A 25,097-nucleotide genomic window follows, 5' to 3' on the forward strand; every position below is an offset into this window, starting at 1 on the left:
TACTGGATCTCATCTCATCAAGCCATGCAAGTGTACTGTGTAATATTTTGGTTTCGGGACTGTTTTTCACGATGGAGGTGAGGGGGGCAAGGTTATTGTCAATAAAGTATCAAGTTATTACACTGACTACAATTATTAAAACCAAACGATTACAGAGGGCAGAGGCCACGCATGAATTTGAACAGTTGGTCCAATTTCCGATGATTGTATTGGTTGTGATTATGACTGTTGTTATGAATAAAGCAACGAGGCGGGGAAATGACCGTGGCGGCCCCCACCGTGTGTGAAGGGCCGCGGTAGCCCTCATCCGGGGCCGCTATCGAGCCCGGCGTGCCACGCGACAGCGAGCGGATCGATGCGCGTGGATACAATCATGTCTGGAAAGGGACAAGCCAATTTGTTGTCATCGGCGGCGCTAAGTGGAAAACGTGAGGACAACGCGCCCGTGAGGGCCGCCAAGTGAATTACACGTACGTGGAAGTGAGCTCCGCGTGTGGATGTTGGCGGTGGTGGAGACTCTGTGGGCTAACGTGAGCTCTACAGTGTACTGTATCGCCTTCGGAGCAGCGACATCATGGCAGAATTAATGTGCATAAATTTACTTGTCTTCATAGTGCCAAAACAGTCCTCGTTTCCGAGTCATTGCCTTGGCGTGTGCGGCTCCCCTTCCTGGTACGCTAGTGGGCGTGGCATGCCCACTTTTTAAAATACGTCATTGGATGGTTACGGTCGAAAGCACATGAGTTCTGCCTAGCAACAGGTGAACAGTCACTTGCCAGGAGAAAACCTGATCAATGTTGATAAAAGTTGTCGCTGTATGTTTTATATGTGCTGTGTGTGCGATTTAAATAAATACAATAATTAATGAATAGTAAACAAAATAAAAATAAAACGCAAATTATATCTAAACAGGGCAGCAAGTCGGCTTCACGGTTCTGAGATTCGCGGGTTCTACTAGGCTCAGGGCTTCCCGTGTAGAGTTTGCAGGTTCTCCCTGCGCTTTTCTCTGGGTAATAATACTTTAATAACTTTCTATAGCACATACATAAAACAAAATAAGAATTGTCATGCTCTATACCATATAAAACTGAGTGGGAAACCCATACAGGCAATGTGAGAACCCAACAGACCCAACTGAGACCAGGATGGTAAAAATGGATAAATACATTTAAAAATACAAATGAAATAATAATAATTATAAAAACAGGGGAGAATACGACATTGCATTAAAGCCTGTTTTAAAAAGTGAATTTTTAGAAATGAGCCACAACCAGAAGGCCCGAAATGAGCCACAACCAGAAGGCCCGATTTGAGGCTACTTCATACAGGATTAAATGTTCAGTTATATAGCTCTGAGCCAGATCCTGACAAGCGTTTAAAGTAATCAGAAAAACTCTTAGTCAATTGACAACAAACTGGAAGCCAATGAAGTGATACTAAAATTGGGATGGTTTGAGCGTCTGCCTCACAGTTCTGAGGACCGGGGTTCAGTCCCTGGCCACCGTCTGTGTGGAGTTTGCAAGTGCCTGCATGGGTTTTCTCCGGGCACTCTGGTTTCCTCCCACATCCCAAAAACATGCGTGGTAGGTTGATTGAAGACTCTAAATTGCCCGGTGTGAATGTGAGTGCGAACGGTTGTTTGTTTGTATGTGCCCTGCGATTGGCTGACAACCAGTTCAGGGTGTACCCCGCCTCCTGCCAGATGAAAGCTGGGATAGGCTCCAGCACGCCCGCGACCCAAGTAAGGAAAAGCGGCTCAGAAAATGGATGGATGGACGGATGTCTACTTAATCAATGAGAAGCCTCGCTGTTGAATTCTGAACCAGCTTGAGGTGAGAAAATGTTTTTTTTTTCCTTTGTGAGTTGCAATGATCTAACCCGACGAAAATTACAACATTAATCAAATTTAATCATTTAAGTTTTTATTTGGTTGTTGGTCTATGTGCCCTGCAATTTGCAATCCAGGGTTTACTTTCCTCTGACACAAAGTCAGCTGAGATAGGCTCCAGTTCACCCGTGACCCTAATGGGCATAAGGGCTATAGAAAATGGATGGCTGAATAGTGATATTTTATTATACAGTTTTGTGTTGTCTCTGTGATTTATAAAGGTGGTAATTTAAAATACAAGTACTGTAGTTTTCATGATGCATCATGAAAATTGACTTTTTAATTGCTCGTATACAAACAGTGAAGTGCCTGCCCACCCAACAAGAGTGAAATTAAACAACCGAGTAAATCCGTCACCTGCCAGTTTCTGCAAATGTGCCTGCATCAAGCTTTTCTGCACCGTGTGTAACAGTGGGGAAAATCTACATAATAATGGCTAATGGCTGTTTTTTCGCCCATGTTGAGTTGAACTAGCCAGTGGTGGCTTCACACATGGACCAGTCATTTGCAGTCCTGACATGGAGGGTTGACTATCTCCTCTGGATGGAGTCACAGAGTCTCCGGAGGTCTCCAATAACGGCATGAGAAATTGCAAGATTTTTTTGCTGATCGCTTTTTGATCGAATAATTGTTTGGACGGGTCACAAAAGTCTCTAAATGTCGCAATCATGCTGTCAAAACAGCATCTTGACTGACCACACTTGTGAGGTGGATGGCTTATCTTGGCAAAGGAGAAGGGCTCACTAAAACAGATTTATGAACAAAATTATTTGAGAGAAATTGGGTTTTTGTGTACAACGAGCAAGTCTTAGCTCTCCTGCTCTTGTGAGCTCAGTTCAATGTACTTAGTATTATGTGATTTTTAAGGTTTGAAGCACCTGCCTGTTTCTAATCATACTTGAAACTGCTCAGAGCCTCTAAAAAGCCAATTTGCACATCATCCATGGAATATATATGATATGCTGTGATGTATTGTGAGCGAACTGTTATTTCTAGTTATACTGTCTTGGCGGCAATCTCTCTTGGCAGCATTTAGGGTTGAATAGTGAGACAAATGGATTTACGCTCAAGCTTAATCAATTGTATTTTGAAATAGTCACGTGACCATAGATAAAGATGACTTGATTGATGCTTTACTCAGCAGCGCAGAAAGCTAATGGATCAGTAACACACACACACACACACACGTTTGCACTACCCAAACACGCTTCTTTTACAGCTCTTTCAGCTGCTGAACAGAAGTTTAAAAAAAACACGTCCTTGTTTGTGTACAGGTAAGAAAGCATCAGACGCGTGAGTTCCGCTCCTCTTCCTCGTTCTCCAGCAGGTAGGCCGGCTGGTAGCGCTTCACCCCCCTGCTGTCGACCACCTGCAGAGCTGCATTTCGACACGTATTGTCCATGCTGCCCAGTGACGTGTACCTACGCCGCAGTGAAGAAAGATCACGCCATAAAGATGTGAATTAAAGGAGGCAGAGGATACACAGAATGACTGGGTGAGTGAGCGCTTACCCTTTATCGTAGAGAATGCAGTAGGGAACATATAGTGTCCTCAAGAAGGACCAAATGTCGTGGTAAGTCCAGTCCTATGTTGGAATCAGTCACAATTAAATGGGGTTGAACTGATGAATCATTCAGTCCATGAAATCAATCATTCAAGAAGACCTTCACAAAGATTATTTTCAAATTCAACACACAATTAATTGTAAAAGGAGGGCCAATTTCAGCCAAAGAAAGATATGACATGACAAATCTCTCATGAGACCTACGTATTACATCAAATTTGACCAGTTGCCAGAAGAAATAGATTTAGTTCACATCAGGCGCAAACCTGGTTTAATATTACAGCCTCTGATCTTTCATACACAGAGCAAATATTTTACACACATATCCAGTATTTTGAAAATAGTTTTTTATGTTTAAGATTTTCCTTTTAAATTGGTTAAGATTTTTTTTAATTTGTGTGGATTCTCACCAAAATGTAATTGGTATAGGAATGAAGGATTCCCACCCATTATAAACAATAAAATAAATCCAGGTTAATGCGTGGTATCCCTTGCCCCACAGATAATTAAAACACATTTATATATATATATATATATATATATATATATATATATATATCGGCTGAAATAAGTATTTAGCATGTCACCATTTTTCTCACTAAATATATTTACCTCCAAAGGTGCTATTGACCTGAAATTTTTTTATTTTTTTTTTTAAACGTTTCAGTTCTTTCCATAGATATTCAATTGGGTCCAAGTCAGGTGATTGGCTGGGCCATTCTAGCAGCTTTATTTTTTTTCTTTGATACCAATGCAGAGTTTTCTTGGCAGTATGTTTTTTATCATTATCCTGCTGAAATGTCCACCCGAGTTTCATTTTCATCATCCTCGTAGATGGCAGCAGATTTTTGTCAAGAATGTCTCGGTACATTTGCCCATTCATCCTTCCCAATAATGTGAAGTTTACCAGTACCATTTGCTGAAAAGCAGCCCCACACCATCATGTTCCCACCTCAGAACTTCACTGTTGGTATAGTGTTTTTAGGGTGATTTGCAGTGCCATTTCTCCTCCAAACGTGGTGTGCATTATGGCATCCAAACAGTTGAATTTTGCTCTCCTCAGACCAGAATATATTCTGTAACCAATGCCATCGTTATGACAAGAGTGTGCAAAATCCTCTTGGACCCTCCACATCCTGGTCACCAGCTCTTCCAGCTCCTTCCCTCCGGTAGGCGCTACCAATCAATGCAAACTAGAACTAGCAGACATTTCAACAGGTTCTTCCCTCTTGCTATAAACTTCTTAAACAGCTAACCTACAATTCCATTGCAACATGATGCCAATTTTTTTTTGTCTTGAGTTTGTTGTCACATTTCTGTCGGGCCCATTATACATTACTCGTGCACTCACTGTAGTAGTCTCGCCACGCTACACTATTTGCATATCTGTTGTTGACCAATACTGGCCACTCATGCCAGAGTAGCATCTGCACCACTTGCACACTGACTGAGGAGTATCTGCAGCATTTGCACAATCAACATTGTCCCAGATTATCGCGCTACTAGTCACTTTAAACTGCATACACTCCCTGAAGTATCGCCACCCTTTGCACAATGGTCATCGCACAGGACTATCGCTATGGTAGTCATTCAAACTACTCTAAGTGCTAGAGGAAACACACAATTGTCAAAAAAATAAATAAATAATTTGTACCGGCATGACCAGATAACTAGCAACCCCTTATTGCTCAGTGACTGTTTTTCTCAATGTCTTTATGTCTCAAAAGTGTTCTCTGTCAATTGACTGTCTGTTGTCATACTAGAGCGGCTCCAAGTACCGGAGACACATTCCTTGTACGTTTTTTGGACATCCATCCATCCATCCATTTTCTGAGCCACTTATACTTGGCAAAATAAAGATGATTCTGAGATGTGTAATGACTCACACCTTGGCAATGAGAACTTTTTGTAGGTCATCAATTAGGACTGAACCATCTGATATTCATTTACACTGACAAGGGCGTGGATTGCTGTTTAATTATTGATAGATTTTAGGTGTTGGCTTTCCATGCCTTTTTGCCTTTCCTTTATGTGTTCAACACTTTTTCCCTGTGTCATTTCACATTTTTACACAGAACTTAATTTCTGAGTTTATTTGTTCTACTTTCTTTGTATGCATGGATTACTTGGGTTGTTGAAACATTTGGTTAATTTTTTGGGTCAATAGCACCTTTAGAAATATATTTAGTGAGAAAAATGGTGACGTGTTAAATACTTATTTCAGCCGCTGTATATAATACACACATATGTACATATTAATGGAATAACGACAATTAAAAATATAAACTGTTGTTTAATAAGAAAAAAGAAAAAAATAGTTAAATAGAGAAACTGAAAATGTTATTCAGTTGGTAACCTTGGAAAATAATTTTCCTTTTGAGTCCTTAAAGATACATTTCAAATAGCATTTTATTGCTCATCATTGGAGCTCTTTTCATATAAAATCAGACTTATTTAAATGTATCATATGGATAGTCATTTTTCAATTCACAATCACTGGCTTAAAGCATGACAGCTCCTAAAAACGTTTAAAGATTCACTTGCTAACTTGCTCATATGACTTACCGTAATTTCTCATGTATAATGCACATTCCCCCCCCAAAAAAAAGTCAATAGTGCGGGGTATAGGGGAAAATGAAAGACTTTCACATTATATAAATGTATGTCGCCATCCAGAGGTTATGAAACAGCTTCACACTTTCATTACATTATGCCACCGCCACCTAGAGGTTATGAGAAAGGTGTAGCCTCCACTTTCATTCCAATATGACACGGGTAAGTATGATTGCATATGGAGTGGGTACGGAAAGTATTCAGACCCCCATAACATTTTCAGTCTTTGTTATATTGCAGTCATTTGCTAAAATAAATTAAGTTCATTTTTTCCTCATTAATGTGCACGCAGCACCCCATATTGACAGAAAAAAGCTGAATTGTTGAAATTTTTGCAGATTTATTAAGAAAAACTGAAATATCACAGCCATAAGTATTCAGACCCTTTGCTGTGACACTCATATTTTTAACTCGGGTGCTGTCCATTTCTTCTGATCATCCTTGAGATGGTTCTACACCTTCATTTGAGTCAAGATGTGTTAGATTATACTGATTGGACTTGATTAGGAAAGCCACACACCTGTCTATATAAGACCTTACAGCTCACAGTGCATGTCAGAGCAATGAGAATCATGAGGTCAAAGGAACTGCCTGAAGAGCTCAGAGACAGAACTGTGACAAGACACAGATCTGGCCAAGGTTAGAAAAAAAATTCTGCTGCACTTAAGGTTCCTAAGAGCAAAGTGGCCTCCATAATCCTTAAATGGAAGACGTTTGGGATGACCAGAATCCTTCCTAGTTTGCTACCATGGAGTTTGCTAAAAAACACCCGAAGGACTCCAAGATGGTGAGAAATAAGATTCTCTGGTCTGATGAGACCAAGATAAAACTTTTTGGCCTTAATTCTAAGCGGTATGTGTGGAGAAAACCAGGCACTGCTCATCACCTGTCCAATACAGTCCCAACAGTGAAGCATGGAGGTGGCAGCATCATGCTGTGGGGGTGCTTTTCAGCTACAGGGACAGGACGACTGGTTGCAATCGAAGGAAAGATGAATGCAGTCAAGTACAGGGATATCCTGGACGAAAACCTCTTCCAAAGTGCTCAGGACCTCAGACTGGGCCGAAGGCTCACCTTCCAACAAGACAATGACCCTAAGCATACAGCTAAAATAACAAAGGAGTGGCTTCAGAACAACTCGACTGTTCTTGAATGGCCCAGCCCGAGCCCTGACTTAAATCCAATTGAGCATCTCTGGAGAGACCTGAAAATGACTGCCCACCAACGTTCACCATCTAACCTGACAGAACTGGAGAGGATCTGCAAGGAGAAATGGCAGAGGATCCCCAAATCCAGGTGTGAAAAACTTGTTGCATCATTCCCAAAAAGACTCATGGCTGTATTAGCTCCAAAGGGTGCTTCTACTAAATGCTGAGCAAAAGGTCTGAATACTTTTGACTGTGTGATATTTCAGTTTTTCTTTTTTTTAATAAACCTACAAAAATGTCAACAATTCCATTTTTTTCTGTTAATATGGGGTGCTCTGTGTACATTAATGAGGGAAAAAATGAACTTAAATGATTTTAGCAAATGGCTGCAATATAACAAAGAGTGAAAAATTAAGGAGGTCTGAATACTTTCCGTACCCACTGTATATATACACAGTTGTGCTCATAAATTTACATACCCTGGCAGAATTTGTGAATTTTTTTTTTTTTTTATATAAATAAGACTGATGACTGAACAACAACCATCATTAATTTCTTGATGGTAATGTTTTGTTTAATGATAATGCTTTTCTGAAATGCTTGACAGTTTAATTTGAATCCCATTAAAATAAAATTAAATGTCATTCGCCTGGCCCTTCATATTTTCTTTAAAGAATTGTACCCAACTTACAAATTATGCCTGGGTAATCAAACATATGAGCACAACTGTGTGTTTTCATATTTACTAAAAAAAGTAGCGCTGTGAATTTCAAAATAAGAGCAAGTAAATAAAAATAAAGTATTACGTGTTCAAATATGCTTAACTTCAGAATAATTCTTCGAAAAACTAACAAGAAAGAGGTAATACTTCATGTTTTGATCATATGGGTAGCAGAAAAATCATGTATTGGAAAAATGCATTATACATGGCTTGAAGGGTTTTCCAGAATTTTGAGGTCAACTTTGGGGATACGTATTATAGATTGGTGCGTATTATACACGAAAAAATTACAGTACTTTGTTGAATTACCAAAAACAGAAGAGTATATGTATATATGATACCAAACAATTATATTGTTATTGGCCCATAAAAATTATTGATCATTATTTGTTTTTATCTGAACCAAACAAAAAAAAAAAAAACATTTGGAGATACAAGCATTTCATTGTACAATAAAATGCTATTCAAGTGTATTTGTGTCGGGTGCGTTACTGACCAGTAAAGGGTTGACTCTCATGTAGGGCGGCCAGTCGGGGTCAGTGGGACACATGGGGGTGAGGGTGTGAGAGTAAGGGTCGCTCCTCCTGGTGCCCATCAGGACGGCCTTCAGTTCGGGCCTCCGCTCCTGCACCTCGCTCAGCGCCTGCCGAATATTGCCCTCCACCGAGAACAGATCCAAGTCATATCTGAGGGAGGAGCGTTGCCAGATAGTGAGACTTTTTAGAGTGGATTGGAAAAGCTGCGTCGGGTTTGTTTCTCGACGGTAACGCTTGTCCTCATTCGGGTCACGGGAAAGCTGGAGCATATCCCAACTGACTTTGGGCGAGAGGCGGGGTACGCCCTCGACTGTTTGGTCACCAGTTACTCTCAGGGAACATTTACACTAACAACCATTCACACTCACATTCACCTCCATGCTCAATTTAGGTAAGTGCTCCCAATTAATCTAACAGGTATGTTTTTGAAATGTGGAAGGAAGCCGGAGTATCCGGAGCCGAGATTCAAACCTTGAATCTCTAAACTGTGAGGCTGACATGGTAACCACTCGGCAACAATGCTACCCTTAAAGCGAAAATGTTCAGTAAAAATATATATAAATACGTGATTTTGGTCGTAATGCATGACGTCATGCCATGCGAGCCATCAGTGCAGCTCACTAGACCTCATTTTAGCTTTTTGTGAGAATTTCTCAAAACTTAGGATGGCAGTAAGAGAAGAATAGCATGATTTTCACCAGAAGTTAGCGTGAAATAAGTGGACTCATTTTAAGAAAAAAGGACGGCAAGTACTTTTGTCCAGTGTGTTTCAGTGTCATGCTATTTGGAGATGATGGCCATAGTAATAAAGGTTTGCAGTCTGGAACAAATAATTCCAAAAATAATTGATCTCAGTGGGAAATGTTTTGAATAGAGCAGCATCGCAGAATGAATTCTGGTCGACCTCAACACTGTATTCAGTTTGAATGCATTGTATGTTTGCACATTAGAGTAGATTGATGACTTCACCTTTTTATTGTATCCTGGAGGAACCGCTCCATTTCTGAAAATGGAGAGACAATGCGGATGTAAAGAGCTTTCACCTTGTCTTTACTGTCCGGGTAGCGCCTGAGAGCAGGGATGGGGAAATATAAAGAATAAATAACAGCAATAATATACACAGATTCCGAGTCACTATCTCCCCGAATGTTTCCAGTGTCATGTTTTCCTTTTGGAATCCTAATTTCATTTTATGTCTCAGATCATTTGTCGTCTACAGCTCGGTGTTCAGTGATCATCCCTCCTTTTTACCTCTTCATTGCCGCGTAGTAGAGATGGAGCAGCGCCGTGCAGTCCTTGCCGCCGTTAAATCCGACACAGACTTGCTCTGTGGAATACTGATCCAGCGCCGCCTCAACTGTTTTCAGCGCAGATGCAACTTTTTCGCCCATCGGTGTGCCTGCAGGAAAGGATACCCACCGTGAGAGATTATTCAAGAACGTTGGCACATTTTGTACTACCAATATTCCTGCTATTCGCCCTTCAAATGTAACAAGGGTTTTCATCTGCTTTGTTAGTTTCTTAATCCTTTATGTGGGACACTAAAAGGTCAGACAAGCTCTCACCCTGGCATGTTTTCGGCCAAAAACCTGAGAAAGAAATCATTTGTTTAATAATTTGGAATGCAGTGTACTGGGTGCCCTCAAAAATCTTTAGTATAATGCAAAAGCCAATTTTCACCCAGATGATCTAAAATGTTAACGAGATGTGTAAAAACAAACAAAATTATTACTGTATTAATGTATAACTTGTTCTTTTTTTTCTTGCTGAAGACAGAAAATCATAGTACACTAGCTGCCACCCTTGTTCGTCTATGCAGGTAAAACTGGGTCAAAACTAATTAAGTGTCTTTGAAATTGAAGTGTGAAGGAATTATCTAACTTTTACCATACCTATGTATAATGCGCACTATTGAGTTTTGAAGGTTTTTTTTGGGGGGGGGGGGGGTGTGCATTATACACAAGAAATTACGGTGACATTATTTTGACAGTTATACCTGTAACACAAAAAACAACTAGGGTCAAATCACTGATCAAAAAGGGGTATAGGACGTTGAGATTGACTATTAAAAGCAGAAAAAAATTGCCAAATACAAAAATAATATAAGCATCATTACTACCACTACTTCATTTGTAGTAATGTTAATTGAGCATTGGTTAACATTTAACTCCGTTAGCTTTTCTATTTTAAGAGTTAATCGTAATAACTATTTTTAATATAATTTTATTTAAAATGGATTTCCTCCGGTTTTGGAGCACCTCGTGTAGGTCACGGCGCCCTTAACATTTGCCTATATGGCCTAATGAGCAAGCCGGCTCTCGACCTTTGGTACTGGACCGCACAGAGAGATTGAACAAGATATATTTTATTGATCGTAAGAGTATGAAAGACATTTTATTTGGAAAATCAAGTGCATGTGCCTCTGTACAAATGTCAAACCGCTCAACAGAGCTTCTTCTGAAAGGAAAAAAAGTCAAAAGATGAGACCCAAGAAGAATACCCTACAATTCCCAAGGAACAAAAAGCAGCATTTAAGAGACAATGTCCGCAGTCTTACTTAACATACGGCTTTCTTGCTACTGGTCTCACCACCCCTGCTCTGCCGAATACATGGGAACAGGCTTGCAAATTACTCAATGAAGCCTTCAAAACTGCCCCCTCCCAAAAAAAGCACTGAATGCCTTGGTCCCATTTCCAACATTATATCTTTGTGACGTGAGATTTTCTGCAATGACGCTGACCAAAACAAAATTATGGTTGTTCCTTGACTTGCGAGTTTAATTTGTTCCGTGGCCAAACTTGTAATTCAATTTTCTCATACATCAAATACATTTTCATACATTTTCCCTATTGAAATAATTTAAAATGCCATTAATCAATTCCAGCCTCCCCAAAAAAATAGCACATTGTTTAAAATCATATTCAAACATAAGAAAAAAAGAAACTGCTTTTATAAAGTTTAATTACTGATTACTGAGACGATCTGTGGCGCAAAAACGTTTTGGGACCGCTATGTTTCTCTTACCGGTGTTGGCTAACGTGTACACCTCAGCGGTGGCGATGGACACTGGGTCCTTCACGAAAGGTACCACGCTTCCCTTAGGCAGCTCCTCGACCAGCTGCGCCCGAGCTTTGTCCACCTCCTCCTGACTGTCCGAATCCAGGACCAGCCTGACTCGGTGGTAGTTGCTCAGCCAGTCAGGGTAGGAGCCGAGGGCCACCTTGCGGCCCCAGGAGGTGTGGAGTTTGGTGAGCACAGGGGCAATTTCGGCTTCATCCGCAGCCACAAAAACCTAAAAATAATTGAGTTTTGTTTAGTTCATCAGAATTTATAGAACAAATATTATTATATAAGATAGATATGATCACTCTTCTAACCTCACGAGTGTGAAAAGTGGTTCCTGAACTAGCAAAGAGATGTTCCAAGCCACTGAAGGCCCTCTCCATTAGAGATGGTATTCCCGGGAAGATGTACACATTACGCACACTCACCTGTAAACGACAAATCAAAACAATGGCTTTAGCTGTACTTAAAAAAGGCATAACACCCAACTACCATGATTCAATACCGTCGATATACATCAAACACAAGATTATTGAGAAAAAAAAAGAATTTTTGCAGCTTGTGATGTTCGCTGAAGTAAAAAACAAGACTGAAATAATTATTAGTTAGTTTTACAGTGTATCTGCCTGAAATTCTTGTCAACAAGCATATGAAGCAGTCATTAAGATAATTTTATTCTTACTGTGGAAGATCAGGTCTTACCCCAACTTCATTCATGTAACACATTCATAGAATGTTGCCCAAGACAACTTTATATCCTGTCCTCAACCATATGCACAACTCAAAGTCATAATTGATTTTTTTCCCCCCCTTGGTGGTACTTGAAATGGTTAAGAGGCCTGTGGTAGCAATTGTAAAGGGGAACATTTGAGACTTATAAGTAATGTTACAAAGCGTAATGTCGCCAACTGTAATTTGCAAAGTTCTCGCTCTCCAGGTCAGGAAGCCCTGATATCCAATCAAGGCGGGAAAAAAACACTGAATTCTAAGGCTTGATGTATTACTTCGGTAGTGTCAACCTCAGATGAACATGTGATATACGTGTCATTTTTAAAAGGATTAGTCAATAGAGGGATACAAAATAATTTCCAATACCACAGAACACAGTGAAGACAGCCCTTGTTCAAGTGGAGAAAATATTGCACACTATGACACTGTGACATTACAGAGAACTATTTGTCCCTCTGAAATTGTTGAAAACAGAAGAAAGCAGGTCAGGGAGGCTGTGAACAGCAACATTAAAGAAGCTGCAAGAAATTCTGAAAGTGCTAGCCGTGTCCTACATGTGACAACAATCTCCTGTATTCTTCATATGTCTGCAATAGTACATTTTAGGGCTGCATGATATTGGGGGGAAAAAATGACATTGCGCTTTTTATTTTTCAACCTGCGATATACAGTTGAGCAAAACAGTATTTAGTCAGCCACCAAATGTGAAAGTTCTCCCACTTAAAATGATGAGAGAGTCCTGTAATTTTCATCACAGGTATAACTCTCATTTGAGAGACAAAATGAGGGGGAAAAAAATGAAAAAATTCCAGAAAATCACTGTCTGATTTGTAAAGAATTTATTAGCAAATTATGGTGGAAAATAAGTATTTGATCACCTACAAACAAGCAAGATTTCTGGCTCTCACAGACCTGTAACCTCTTTAAGAGGCTCCTCTGTCCTCCACTTGTTGCCTGTATTAATAGCGCCTGTTTGAACTCGTTATCAATATAAAAGACACCTGTCCACAACCTCAAACAGTCACACTCCAAACAACAGGATGGCCGAGGCCAAAGAGCTGCCAAAAGGACACCAGAAACAAAATTGTATACCTGCACCAGGCCGGGAAGACTGAATCTGCAATAGGTCAGCAGCTTGGTGTGAAGAAATCAACTGTGGGAGCAATTATTAGAAAATGGAAGACATACAAAACCACTGATAATCTCCCTCAATCTGGCACAAGATCTCACCCCGTGGGGTCAGAATGATCACAAGAACGGTGAGCAAAAATTCCAGAACCACACACGGGACCTAGTGAATGACCTGCAGAGAGCTGGCACCAAAGTAACAAAGGCTACCATCAGTAACACACTACGCCACCAGGGACTAAAATCCTGCAGTCCCAAACGTCTCCCCCTGCTTAAAACAGTACATGTCCAGGCCCGTCTGAAGTTTGCTAGAGAGCACTTGGATGATCCAGAAGCGGATTGGGAGAATCCCATATGGTCAGATGAAATCAAAATAGAACTTTTTGGTAAAAACTCAACTTGTCGTGTTTGGAGGAGAAATTATGCTGAGTTGCATCCAAAGAACACCATATCTACTGTGAAGCATGGGGGTGGAAACATCATGCTTTGGGGCTGTTTTTCTGCAAAGGGGTAAAGCAAAGAGTGAATGGGGGGGAATGTATCGTGAGATTTTCAGTGAAAACTTCTTTCCATCAGCAAGGGAATTGAAGGTGAAACGTGGCTGGGTCTTTCAGCATGACAATGATCCCAAACACCACGGGCAATGAAGGAGTGGCTTCGTAAGAAGCATTTCAATGTCCTGGAGTGGCATAGCCAGTCTCCAGATCAAAAATCTTTGGAGGGAGTTGAGAGTCTGTGTTGCCCAGCGACAGCCCCAAAACACCACTGTTCTTGAGGAGATCTGCATGGAGGAATGGGACAAAACACCAGCAACAGTGTGTGAAAACCTTGCGAAGACTTAAAGAAAACATTTGACCGCTGTCATTGCCAACAAAGGGTATATAACAAAGTATTGAGATGAACTTTTGTTATTGACCAAATACTTATTTTCCACCAAAAGATGCTAATAAATACCTTAAAAATCAGACAATGTAATTTTCTGTATTGTTTTCCTCATTTTGTCTCTCATAGGTAAGATATACCTATGATGAAAATTACAGATGTCTCTCACCTTTTTGAGTGTGAGAACTTGCACAATTGGTGGCTGACTACATACTTTTTTGCTCCGCTGTTTTATTGCGATTTGAAATAATACAGGATCAGTGTTGGGAAAGTTCATTTTCTATGCGAAGTAGTTCAAAGTTCAGTTCATTGTTCCAAAAATGAACTAGTTAATTTCATAATTCCAAATTCCACCAGTCCAAAAACAAACTAGTTCATTCATAGTTGTTGTTTTTTTTTTTCTCAATATGTTGCTGATGGGCTATTACCCTCAAAATACTGGCATTTCATTTCCCCATTGTTGCCACCCATTCAGTCCACACTAGTAACCAGCTGCAGCTTTCACCTTACAATCTAAAAAACATGAGGAAAAAATGTGTTGCTTGAATAATGTTTTTTAAAATGAGGACTTAAAACCAAAACAGGACTGTTGTCCTTAATGTCAAAACAAAAACATGCAACACAGTATGACAGGAACGATGGTGGAAGGACAATAATAACTTTGGATTCCTCGCAGCTCTGGCTGACTATGTTAAGAAAATAATTAAATAATTTATCTACTCTTACAAAATAAATTCCATATTATCACAGCGTGATCATTCGTTTTAACTAAAGCATTCTGATACAAATAATTTTCCTAGTAATCAATTTTTACAATTATGTATTGTATGACAAAATAACACATTCATCATGCGCGTCATCTACTAAGATTGCGGCGCAATTGGCAAGAGGTGAAAAAGTGGTACCTATAAATGAGGGTTTTGCGCTTTAGGTAGCTCTGGTGATTTTTAATTTGCTCTTGGCATTTCAAAAATGTTTACACAAGCGAAAAAGGTCCGTTCTCCACGTCACCGCTCATTTTGCCTACACTTCTTCCTTGTCACAATGTTACGTTAGTCATCGTTACGCACAGCGGTGCCAGTTTACATCTGCCTAAGACACCGTATTTAAAGATGCACCGCAATTCGTCTCAGGTTTTATAAATTGCCTTCAATGTGCTAAATTAATCTACATGGATCTACTCCCAGTATTTTGCACGTTCAGGTAGACACGCCTTGTTAGTAGATCAGCTTCCACAACTTCAGTAAATCAGGCCCTGTGTGAGCAAACAAGAGCACCCAAAGTGAACCTACGCAAGCAGAGGAAAGTATGCAAAAACACACATCCGGCGCTCACCCACCAGTGGATAGCGGAGAGGTTTTCCTGTCTGAGAGTCTGTTCCGAAGTTGAGTTTGGCTGAACGGGGCACCATGGCCAACTTCATGGCCGGGCTGTTTTTGTCCACCACCCCGAAGAACTCCTCCACCAGCCGTGAGAGCTCAGGGTGGGGATAGACCTCTTCCTGGAAGGCCATAGCGACGCTCTCGAAGGTGACGTCGTCGTGTGTGGGCCCGATGCCCCCTGAGGTGATGAGGTGAGTGTGCTGTGAAGAAAGGAGGGCCACTTCTTTGGCAATGACGTCCTGGACATCTGGAATGACTGTTATACGCTGCACTGATACGCCAAGCTTCCTTAACGCTCGTGTAAGAAAGACGCTGTTGGTGTCCACGGTGTGGCCCTGAGAGACAAAATGAAGGGTGGCTGTCACATACAAAGACGTAAATGATGAATTCAGGGTCTTGCTGGATGAAATTCAAACATATTCTGAGGAGCAGACACAACATTGGACAACTATCAAAGACTTTTCACATGTTACAATCATGTCATGTAAAAGAATAAATGAGGAATTATTTACAATCAAAGCACAGCTGCCACATTCACACATTGCTGCCACATTTAATTAATCCTGATAAAACAGAGTATCATCCATTTTCATTAAGGCCATGGGTGAGCTGGATCCTATCCTAGCTGACTTTGGGGTGTGGCGGAGTATTTCCTGAACTGGTCGCCATCTAATTGGGCACAGATTTTCTCACGTTCACACAAAAGGATAATGTAGACTCTTTGATGAACTAAGTTGCATGTCTTTGGAATGTGGGAGGAAGGCGCAGTACCCAGAGAAAACCCATGCAAGGAAGGCGAGAACATGCAAACTCTACACTGGAAGGCCAGAGCCAAAACCAGAACCTCAGAACTGTGGGGCAGATGTAATAACCAATATTACTGGTGACTCTATGCTGCCCATAGAGTATCATGTTATCATATTTTGACTCTCCAAGTAGCTAAATAAGGCAACCGAAATATTAGAAACAGTTCGCCAAACTGCTGCATCATAAAATCGACTGTGTTCAGTCATGTGATACATGTGTAGAAATAAGTTAATCACTGTTAAACCTAAAATATAAAACCAATAAATCTGGATGATAATTCCTGTCTCAGATGCCCTTCACATATGCCATTTGTAAAATTCTTAATTGTCACACGCGTGTAAAAAGAAGTTGACCATTGTAAAACGTAAACGACAAAACTAAAATTTGTACTTAGGTCAGAACTTGCCGTAGTCACTAACCTACACTCGCGCATTAGTAAATTATAATTACAGTAAATATTTATATGAGAATCACTTCTAGGCCATAATTATAATACAAATGACAAACAGTCAACACGGTTGTAAAAGCAAAACACACACACACACACATTAATCCTTTGATAAAACCAACATATCAATATGCTGATGTGTCACATGCAATCATGAACGGTGGTGGTCCTTCTTTAGGAAAATGTATCATTTAAAGGTACCTTTCCATCAGAATCCAAACTTTCTACTGTTTCATGCATAAAACACAGGTAAAAATGAATCTGTGACCAGGTTTAAATTTGGGATCTATGAGGTTTGTCGACTGAATTCAATAGCTTTTGAACACCAAACCGCTTACAAAACAGTTTGAAATTGCCATTATTGGTACGTAGGTTTGACGATTAATATTTAAGTATCTGCCCACTTCGTGCTTGCTACACCCACACTCCTCTGAGGAAAAATGGCTGAGTGACAACGCAGCTGCATCATGTGCAAAGCTTAAACTTTGCATCACCTGCCAACCTCAGAGGAGTCAAGATATAAATGGTTACAATTTATTTTGGGAGAAATTCCGGAGCATTTCGAAACCAGAATTGTTCTGTGTTTGGGTCCATTTGGTGGATGATGACTTTTGTAAATAAAGCTTTCACATACTGCTGGAAGTGTATTTCTGGGTTTGAAAGAGAGCCACCAGCTGTGCAGCCGCAGTGCCTCCGAACCATTCAAATACAGTACAGGGTCCGACATTAATGGTGGCCTGGGGCCACTGCGCCGCTGTGTCAGGCCACCACCTATGTATAGACACTGGCCCGCCTGCGCCAGTACAAACTTCAAAGTCACAGAAAATTTCTGCCTGCCGAAAACGGCCCAAAAACGCATTTTCAGCGTCAGTCTGAAATTCTTTTATCGCTGAAACATCCTGTCCAAGACAGGACCTGACGCAAGGAGAACCCGTGAGCAGTACCGCTTGACTGGATAAACAGGCATGCATTTGTCTAAAGTCGATAGCTAAAGCCAAAAATAAAATAAAAACAAATTAAAACACAGCGCGTCCTCATTGGCCAACCTCGCTACTTTCCGCTGTTCGGGTACTAAGGGGAATGCTTGTTGCATGCTATTTTGTGCCAGCTCGGCATCATATTTAGCCGCGTTAGCTGTAACACCCCATATTGAATGATCCAAATGGGAGGTCATTATAAACACTTGGCTGCTGCAAGCCACTAGAGTCAGACACCATGATATCTCCAAGGACCAATCAGAGCAAGGCTGTTTTCCATATTTAAATTGGGGAAGATGAGCGATCCATTCAGATCAAAGCAAGTTTACATGTCACATATTAATGAGAAATCCAGCCGTCTCAACTGCCAGGTGAAAAAGATGAACTAGAATAGCTTGAGAAGGACCTTCAGGGCATTTCCAACCCAAATTAAATTGTAAACAAGATAAAAGGCCATCAAAGATGACTGAAAAAAAAAAAAAAAGTTTAAATTTGAGGTAGGGGACCTTTACGGTCGTCAATGGAGGTTAGTCAATTTGCTGACATTTCACATACTGTTGAAGTTTTTCTCAAATTCCAAATTGTACGACCTCAGTTCCGCTGTGTTAGCAACCAGCCTCACCTTGAGTATCTCATCCCCGATGATGAGGATGGCCGCGGTGGGAGCCTCCCCATTGGCCATGGCAGTGGACATAGCTGCTTTACCCAGCTGAGCAGCCAGTCTCCTCACACGCACTTCTGCTCGACTCAGTTTAAAAAAATTCAGGCTACAAGGCAGGAGTATGTTAGTGACACCTATACATTTTTCAAGCATTTTATCCAGTACACATGCATTGCTTAATGAAATTTAATACAAGAGCTGTATCCCCCCCCCCCCCCCCCCAAAGAAATCTGCCTTAAAAACGTTCTATTGTGTATATTATTATGGTACCCGTTCCTAATATTTGGAAAAAGGTGGACCACCAAGGCCTTTTCTGCTGGCCTAAACATTACCTGGAGAACTTCTCTAAATTTACAACCTAAACTCCGATATTTGTTCACACAAAATAATGCACAATTAATTAAATTTTAATCGTGATCACAATTTTGGCTGCCACGATTAAATGAGCCTGATCGTCTGCGATGTTTTACATTTAAAGTGCGGGCACTGCTGCATATGAAACGGGCTTCAGCAGTGCCAACTTCAAAATAAAAGCCAAAAATGGCACTGATGTTCAATGTAGTAATATATAAAGCTTTTATTTTAAAGTTGGACCTCTCAGCACATGAGGGGAGTGGTGGAGTGTCACGGTAAGACACTATGTACAATCGCTGTAGCGGCTGCCTTGACTTCATCTTTTCGGCTGGCCTGACCGCAATGAAAAACCCCCGGGAGTCAATAGAGAGGGAAATCGCAACTTTCGAGTTCTTTGGAGTTTGGCGGCTGTGGCTCAGTAGGTAGAGCAGGTCGTCCAGTGACCGAAGGGTAACTGATTCGAATCCCGGCTACGACTGTCCACATGTCTAAGTGTCCTTGGGCAAGACACTGAACCGTCATTTTCTCCCAGTGGGCCTTGCAGCACCTTGTATGGCAGCAGTCCCCCATTGGCGTATGAATGTGTGTGAGAGTGGGTGAATGTGAGGCGTTTGTAAAGCGCTTTGGGCACTGTGACGGTGTAAATAAAGCGCTATATAAGTGCAGTCCATTTACCATTTGTGACTGTGCACGACTGACCAATGGTCAAAGCAGAACAACGCAGATGTACCGTCCTTGACAATTCATTTTATTGACAATGGGGATTTTCAAATGAAAAATCGGTGCTTGCAGCCTAATGGAATTGCCTTCTATGCATTACTGTATTTGCTTCCATTAAATTGCAATTCGTGATTGCACTTTGTAATAGCACATTTATTCAGTTAGCCCTTGCTAAAGTATAATTTTTGGGGGGTACGTTTATTTTTTTTATTATTATATATCATTTATTCTTATGTAAAGATTTGAACTGAAAACTGTTACATATTGTTTGTTAAAATGTAGTGCAATAAAAATAAAGCTTTATCCCTAAAATGAGGAATGATCGTGATTAATAATCATGATTACAATATTGATCAAAATAATTCTTTATTATTATTTTGGCCATAATTGTGCAGCCCCAATTTCTTCCATGAAATTGCATTCATTTATTCCCAACAACCAATTTTCTGAATTTTGTAGTGTTTCCTTTTCCGACTGAGGACCATAGTCTCAGATTTGGAGGTGCTGATTCTCATCCCAGCCGCTTCACACTCTGCTGCGAACCGCTCCAGTGAGAGTTGGAGATCACGGCTTGATGAAGCCAGCAGAACCACATCATCTGCAAAAAGCAGAGATGCAATACTGAGGCTACCAAACCGGACCCCCTCTACGCCTCGGCTGCGCCTACAAATTCTGTCCATAAAAGTTATGAGCAGAATTGGTGACAAAAACCCAAAAACGAAAAAAAACGAGACTAGCAAGACATATTAATATGTTTTATAATCTGCATCTCTGGGGGTTATGATGTATTTTATTTTATTTTTTATGTTTCTGTCGTGCTGTTGCATAAATATCAACCCCAAACTGCTACAGTTGATGTAAGTGGCACAGTTGTGTGCTGTTATATTGTGTTTTTGTATAGTATTAATGGTTTCTATAATTGTAACATGATAGTGGTGGTAATAAGAGGTGGATTATGTCGGGTAAATCACCACTGAAAGGCCAGGTACCAAATGAACAGCCGCCGACTGTATTATGGAACCTTATTTAGCTTCAAAAGAATGATTCACAATGGCCTCTTCTGTGACACGAAAATAGGGCCAAGATACAAAGACATATTTATATCTAATATTATAACATTTTAGAGACACTTCATTATGATGCTCTGTAGCGAGCATCACTCAAAACCGAGTTTTTTTTGTATGCAGCTCGTCTTCTGGATCTCATTTGATTAGTGCTGTAGTACCTAATGCGGTGGCCAGTGAGTGTATGTACTGCATGGAATTTGAATCTTACATCAACATGAATCCATCGGGAGTATCAGCTCAGCTCTCCTTGTGTTTCCTCACACCTCCGACCAGGAAGAACCTCGGAAGAGACACAGGAGGGGAATATTACAATAATTTTGTGGCAGACAAATTGTGACATCTTCGCCTTGAGTTCCTACATTAGGAATTTTTTTACACTATTTAGTACTTTAGTGGAAGAATAATACTGTAGTTAAAACATATTACGTTCAAAATGAGTGGTACGATGGGAATGCATTCATGCATCACCCTAGCAACGCTCACATTAAATTATACATGGGCACTGCATGATGGAGAGCCGTTTCAGTTTCATTTTTCTTACATGAAAGACAGTGTCACTCAAAACATTTTGATTGACACTTTCAGATGACTTTATAGAAGAACATGAACTCAATTGGGACCAGATGCCTTCTCGTGGTATAATCTGTCTCCTTGCTCCTAGTTACATGACCCAGACGTAGCACTCAGTTAGCAGTATGCGCACTAGCCGCCAAAACGCCGTACTATTTCCTTCAAAGCAGGCTTTATCCTCTCCATTCTCACACGAGTGGTTAAAAATACACTGTAAAGTGTGTTCATATTTACCAAATACACTCAGTAAAGCTAAGAAAACTTACTGTTGTCCGCTGTGTTCCTCCTCCAGACAGCGGCGGTCACGTGTCATTCACATGACGTAATATTTTCCGTCCAATCATCAACACGAAATTGCATTTTTTTTTTGTAGAGAAGCCAATCAAATTAATGAAGGCGGGTCTTACCGTGAAGATGCGGAAGTAAACAGAACGAGGGTCGTGTCATCCGTTTGTGTGAGGACTGTGGAAGGATTTCTAAACATTACATAAGCCGAGTGACAATTTCACTTTGGACTAATTAAAATGCCGTTAGACCAAATCCATTCACAAGGCAAACCGGTGTCTGAAAGTGACTTCTGCTTAAATGCAGCATTATACCTAAAAGTAATTTCGGGCGCCTCCTCTGGTCGGTGGAGCTACAACACACGTTTTACTGTTGGAACCACAACTGTTTATTATATTTCCCTGGCCTGTGGGTGGCGCAATATTGTATGTCTAAAAGCGAAGTACTACTGCAATGGTCAGCCATCCATTTTCTGTAATGCTTATCCTCACGAGGGTCGCGGGCGTGCTGGAGCCAGAGGCGGGACCGAGAGTTGAACTCCGGTCCTCAGAACTGTGGGGGCAGATGTGACACTATGAAATGTTTGACAAAACTCCATAAAATGGTATACGAGACATACAGGAACTTAAAGTGAGTCTTACACAGCCCACTATGAAGAACATACACACACATTATATTCACAAATAATTTAATAAACATTTCCCAAAAAATAAAGAAAATGTCATTTAAATGTATTTTAATTTACAGCGATACAAACTGATAATTGTGAAAAATAAAATGATTTTTTTTCAAAATAATTAAAATATATTAATTAAATTGTATGCTTGTGTGTGGTGGAAATGTCATTAAATATAATCATCAATGCATTCATGAAATATATTACTTTTTAAATGTAATCCCTCAAACCAGTGATCCTTTTTTCTCTCACTGTATACTGCATTCTGTCATCTGTCATACACAAAAAATACTGCATAGACACGCATAAAACAGGGATGGGCAAACTTGTACTCGCCTATTAAATACAATTCCATTCTCATTTTAAAAATGTAATATTTTCCATACATTTTCTTATAATTAACAAATTAAAAGTGTTAAATATATGTGTATGTTGTTTATTTTAATAATCATTATTATATCTATTCATTTTATTTTAATATTCAAAATGTATTATTTGCATTAAATCAATTAAGCAATCATTTAATGAATAAAAATAAAAGAAAGTATGAATAAATACATTTTAACAACCTATTTTAGGGGAAACCCAGCAAAATTAGTGCAACAAATATAGCTGGAATTTTGCTCGTTGTGCTGGATTAAATAATGGAGCGCTGCACCATTAAAAATATGCACTTTTTAAACATATTTTATGTTAAGAATATTTCTAAACTAAAAAAAAACATTTCCAGAATAAATTAAAAATAAGGTTATATAGATGAATTTATAGTAAGAAATTTTTAAAAAAATATATTAAATAAACTTTCATTTACTGTATTAGCTTAACTTTTTATTAATTCAATGTAAAATGAAATACAGTTTAAAAAATTGTAAAAGGCATGTTTTAATGTAAAATATATAGATCTCAAAAGGTTTGGACACGCTTTTATACACTGTGATTCTGTACAAAAGTTAAATGCGGCAATGCTAATGATTGTGATAAAAGTGCCACTACTAAGATGAATAATAACTATAAGCAGTGGTGGCCTTTAAGGAAATGCAAACTTTCCATATATTGTGCAACTCTTCGCATTTTCGAGTAATGTTCTCAATGTAGTGCGCGATGGGATTTCTGCGATGACGCAACAACCTGTCTGTTTGGCCAGGTGCACGCTGTGCACGCGCACACGCACGCGCACGGATGACGTCAGCCTCTTGTTCACGGAAGTCGTGCCCGTGTCATAGGAGGGGAGGCGGGGGCAGGAAAGGGAGAAGAAGAAGAAAAAGAAGAAGAAGAAGAAGGAGGAGGAGGACATAAAAAGTACAAATCACTTAAGAACTTAATGAAAAGTTGGTGGACGTTCCAACTTTCCATCTCCTGCCCCGTTTCATGATACTTAGACTTGAGTGAGTGCTGCACCGGCGGTGGAAGTTCTGCGGGCAGGACGAGGCATAAGGAGGAAGAGAACTGGTGAGTTAAAAGTTCTCGCTCTCTCTTTATTTTTTATTTTTTTTTTACACTCTTTCTAGCCTCGGAAAGTACCGCAGTTGTTGTAATGTACATTTCCACTCACTTGAGTTCCGATCCGTCCGTGCCAGCCCAGTAATGGCTACCTGGTCGCCGTGAAAGCTCAATGTTGAACTTTTGAGTTGTCAACACAGTTGCCACTTACGTGAACTTAAAACTGAAGCCACACTAGCGGCCACCTTTATCCCGTCACCATGGACGAGTCAGGCTTGACGAGACAACAATCACAAAGTCAACTGAGTGGCCTCAGCGTTCCTTCATGACACTGAAGCAAGTCATAACAGTTGAAAACGAGCTTTTGTTCTCTTTCAAACACGGCTCTATTGACAAACTATCAGACAGAAATGAATCATTTCATTCCCATATTGTTTACATTTACCTGCTTTTCTACAGTCGTGCTGATAAGTTTATTTATTTATTTATTTTTATTTTATTTTTTTCCCTTCAGAATAAGGCCTGATAGTGTTCAGGTGAAGCCAAATTTGTTATTACATAATTGTGTGTGGCCTTTTTAAATCCGCATGATAACTGAAATGATGTATCGGTTCCGATACGGTAGTCTGTACAGTACTCGTACTCATAAAAATGCACCGACACTCAAACACGGATGCCACCTCACCAGCCTGACATATACAGTGGTGTCTTACGAGTTTAACTTAACTCAACACCTATCTCAAATCATCTTCCTCCATTGATATGAATGACAATGTTATTAATATGTTCCAGAGCCCCAAACTAATTTTGTGTTTTTGTATTTTTTAATAAAAAAAAAAAACAGCTCTCTATATTATTGTTCTTTACTAAAGCACAGTTTAATGATGTAATTAAATAGGATGTAAAGTAGGGCTGCATGATTATGGCCAAAATAAGAATCACAATTATATCGATCAATATTGTAATCATAATTATTAATCATGATTATTCCTCATGTTTGAGAAAAATCTAATTTTTATTGCACTACTTTTTAACAAAAAAATATGTAGCAGTTTTCAGTTAAAAATAAATCTTTAAAATCTTAAAAAATAAATGTACCTAAAAAAATATACTTTAGCAAAGGCTAACTGAACAAATAGGCTTTTACAAAGTGCAATCAAGAATTGCAACTTAATGGAAGCAAATACAGTTAATGCAAAGAAGGCGATAACATTAGGCTGTAAGCACTGACTTTTCATTTGAAAATCTCCGTCATCAATATAGTGAATTGTCAAGGATGGTACGTCTTTGTTGTTCTAGTCGACCATTGATCAGTCGTGCGCGGTCACAACCTGCAAAGAACAGTTGTGATTTCCCTCTCTATTTACTCCCGGGGTTTTTTTCATTGCGATCAGGCAAGCCGTAAAGTTGAGGTCAAGGCAGCTGCTACAACGATTG

At 39.9% G+C, this 25,097-nt stretch overlaps 2 protein-coding genes across 3 annotated transcripts in view; one reads left to right on the forward strand and one right to left on the reverse strand.

The window, feature by feature from the left end:
• Positions 1-2,954: 2,954 nt before the first annotated feature.
• Positions 2,955-22,278, reverse strand: flad1 (flavin adenine dinucleotide synthetase 1). Its single transcript, XM_061673959.1, has 11 exons — positions 21,526-22,278; positions 20,898-20,969; positions 18,510-18,654; positions 15,613-15,990; positions 11,849-11,962; positions 11,496-11,763; positions 9,722-9,869; positions 9,440-9,538; positions 8,431-8,620; positions 3,400-3,473; positions 2,955-3,309 (listed from the first exon to the last, which is right to left on the reverse strand). Exons 2-11 carry the CDS (start codon positions 20,903-20,905, stop codon positions 3,174-3,176), a joined length of 1,560 nt encoding a protein of 519 aa, XP_061529943.1. The 5' UTR covers positions 20,906-20,969; positions 21,526-22,278; the 3' UTR covers positions 2,955-3,173.
• Positions 22,279-23,426: 1,148 nt separating this feature from the next.
• The window catches only part of shc1 (SHC (Src homology 2 domain containing) transforming protein 1), a 42,156-nt gene continuing 40,485 nt past the window's right edge, over positions 23,427-25,097 (forward strand). For both annotated transcript variants that reach the window (XM_061673963.1, XM_061673964.1), the window contains exon 1: positions 23,427-23,669. The gene's annotated coding sequence lies outside the window, so the exon portion shown is untranslated. The remainder of the gene's footprint in view (positions 23,670-25,097) is intronic.

This window comes from Phycodurus eques, chromosome 4 (assembly GCF_024500275.1).
Source record: "Phycodurus eques isolate BA_2022a chromosome 4, UOR_Pequ_1.1, whole genome shotgun sequence".
NCBI classification, from domain to species: Eukaryota; Metazoa; Chordata; class Actinopteri; order Syngnathiformes; family Syngnathidae; genus Phycodurus; species Phycodurus eques.

Excerpts from the sequence above, each read along its gene's own strand:
- flad1 (XM_061673959.1), bottom strand. Across the intron at positions 9,539-9,721 it reads TACTACGCGGCAATGAAGAG|GCGCTACCCGGACAGTAAAG; the intron begins GTAAAAAGGAGG and ends CCCTGCTCTCAG. Across the intron at positions 3,310-3,399 it reads TGCATTCTCTACGATAAAGG|GTACACGTCACTGGGCAGCA; the intron begins GTAAGCGCTCAC and ends ACTGCGGCGTAG.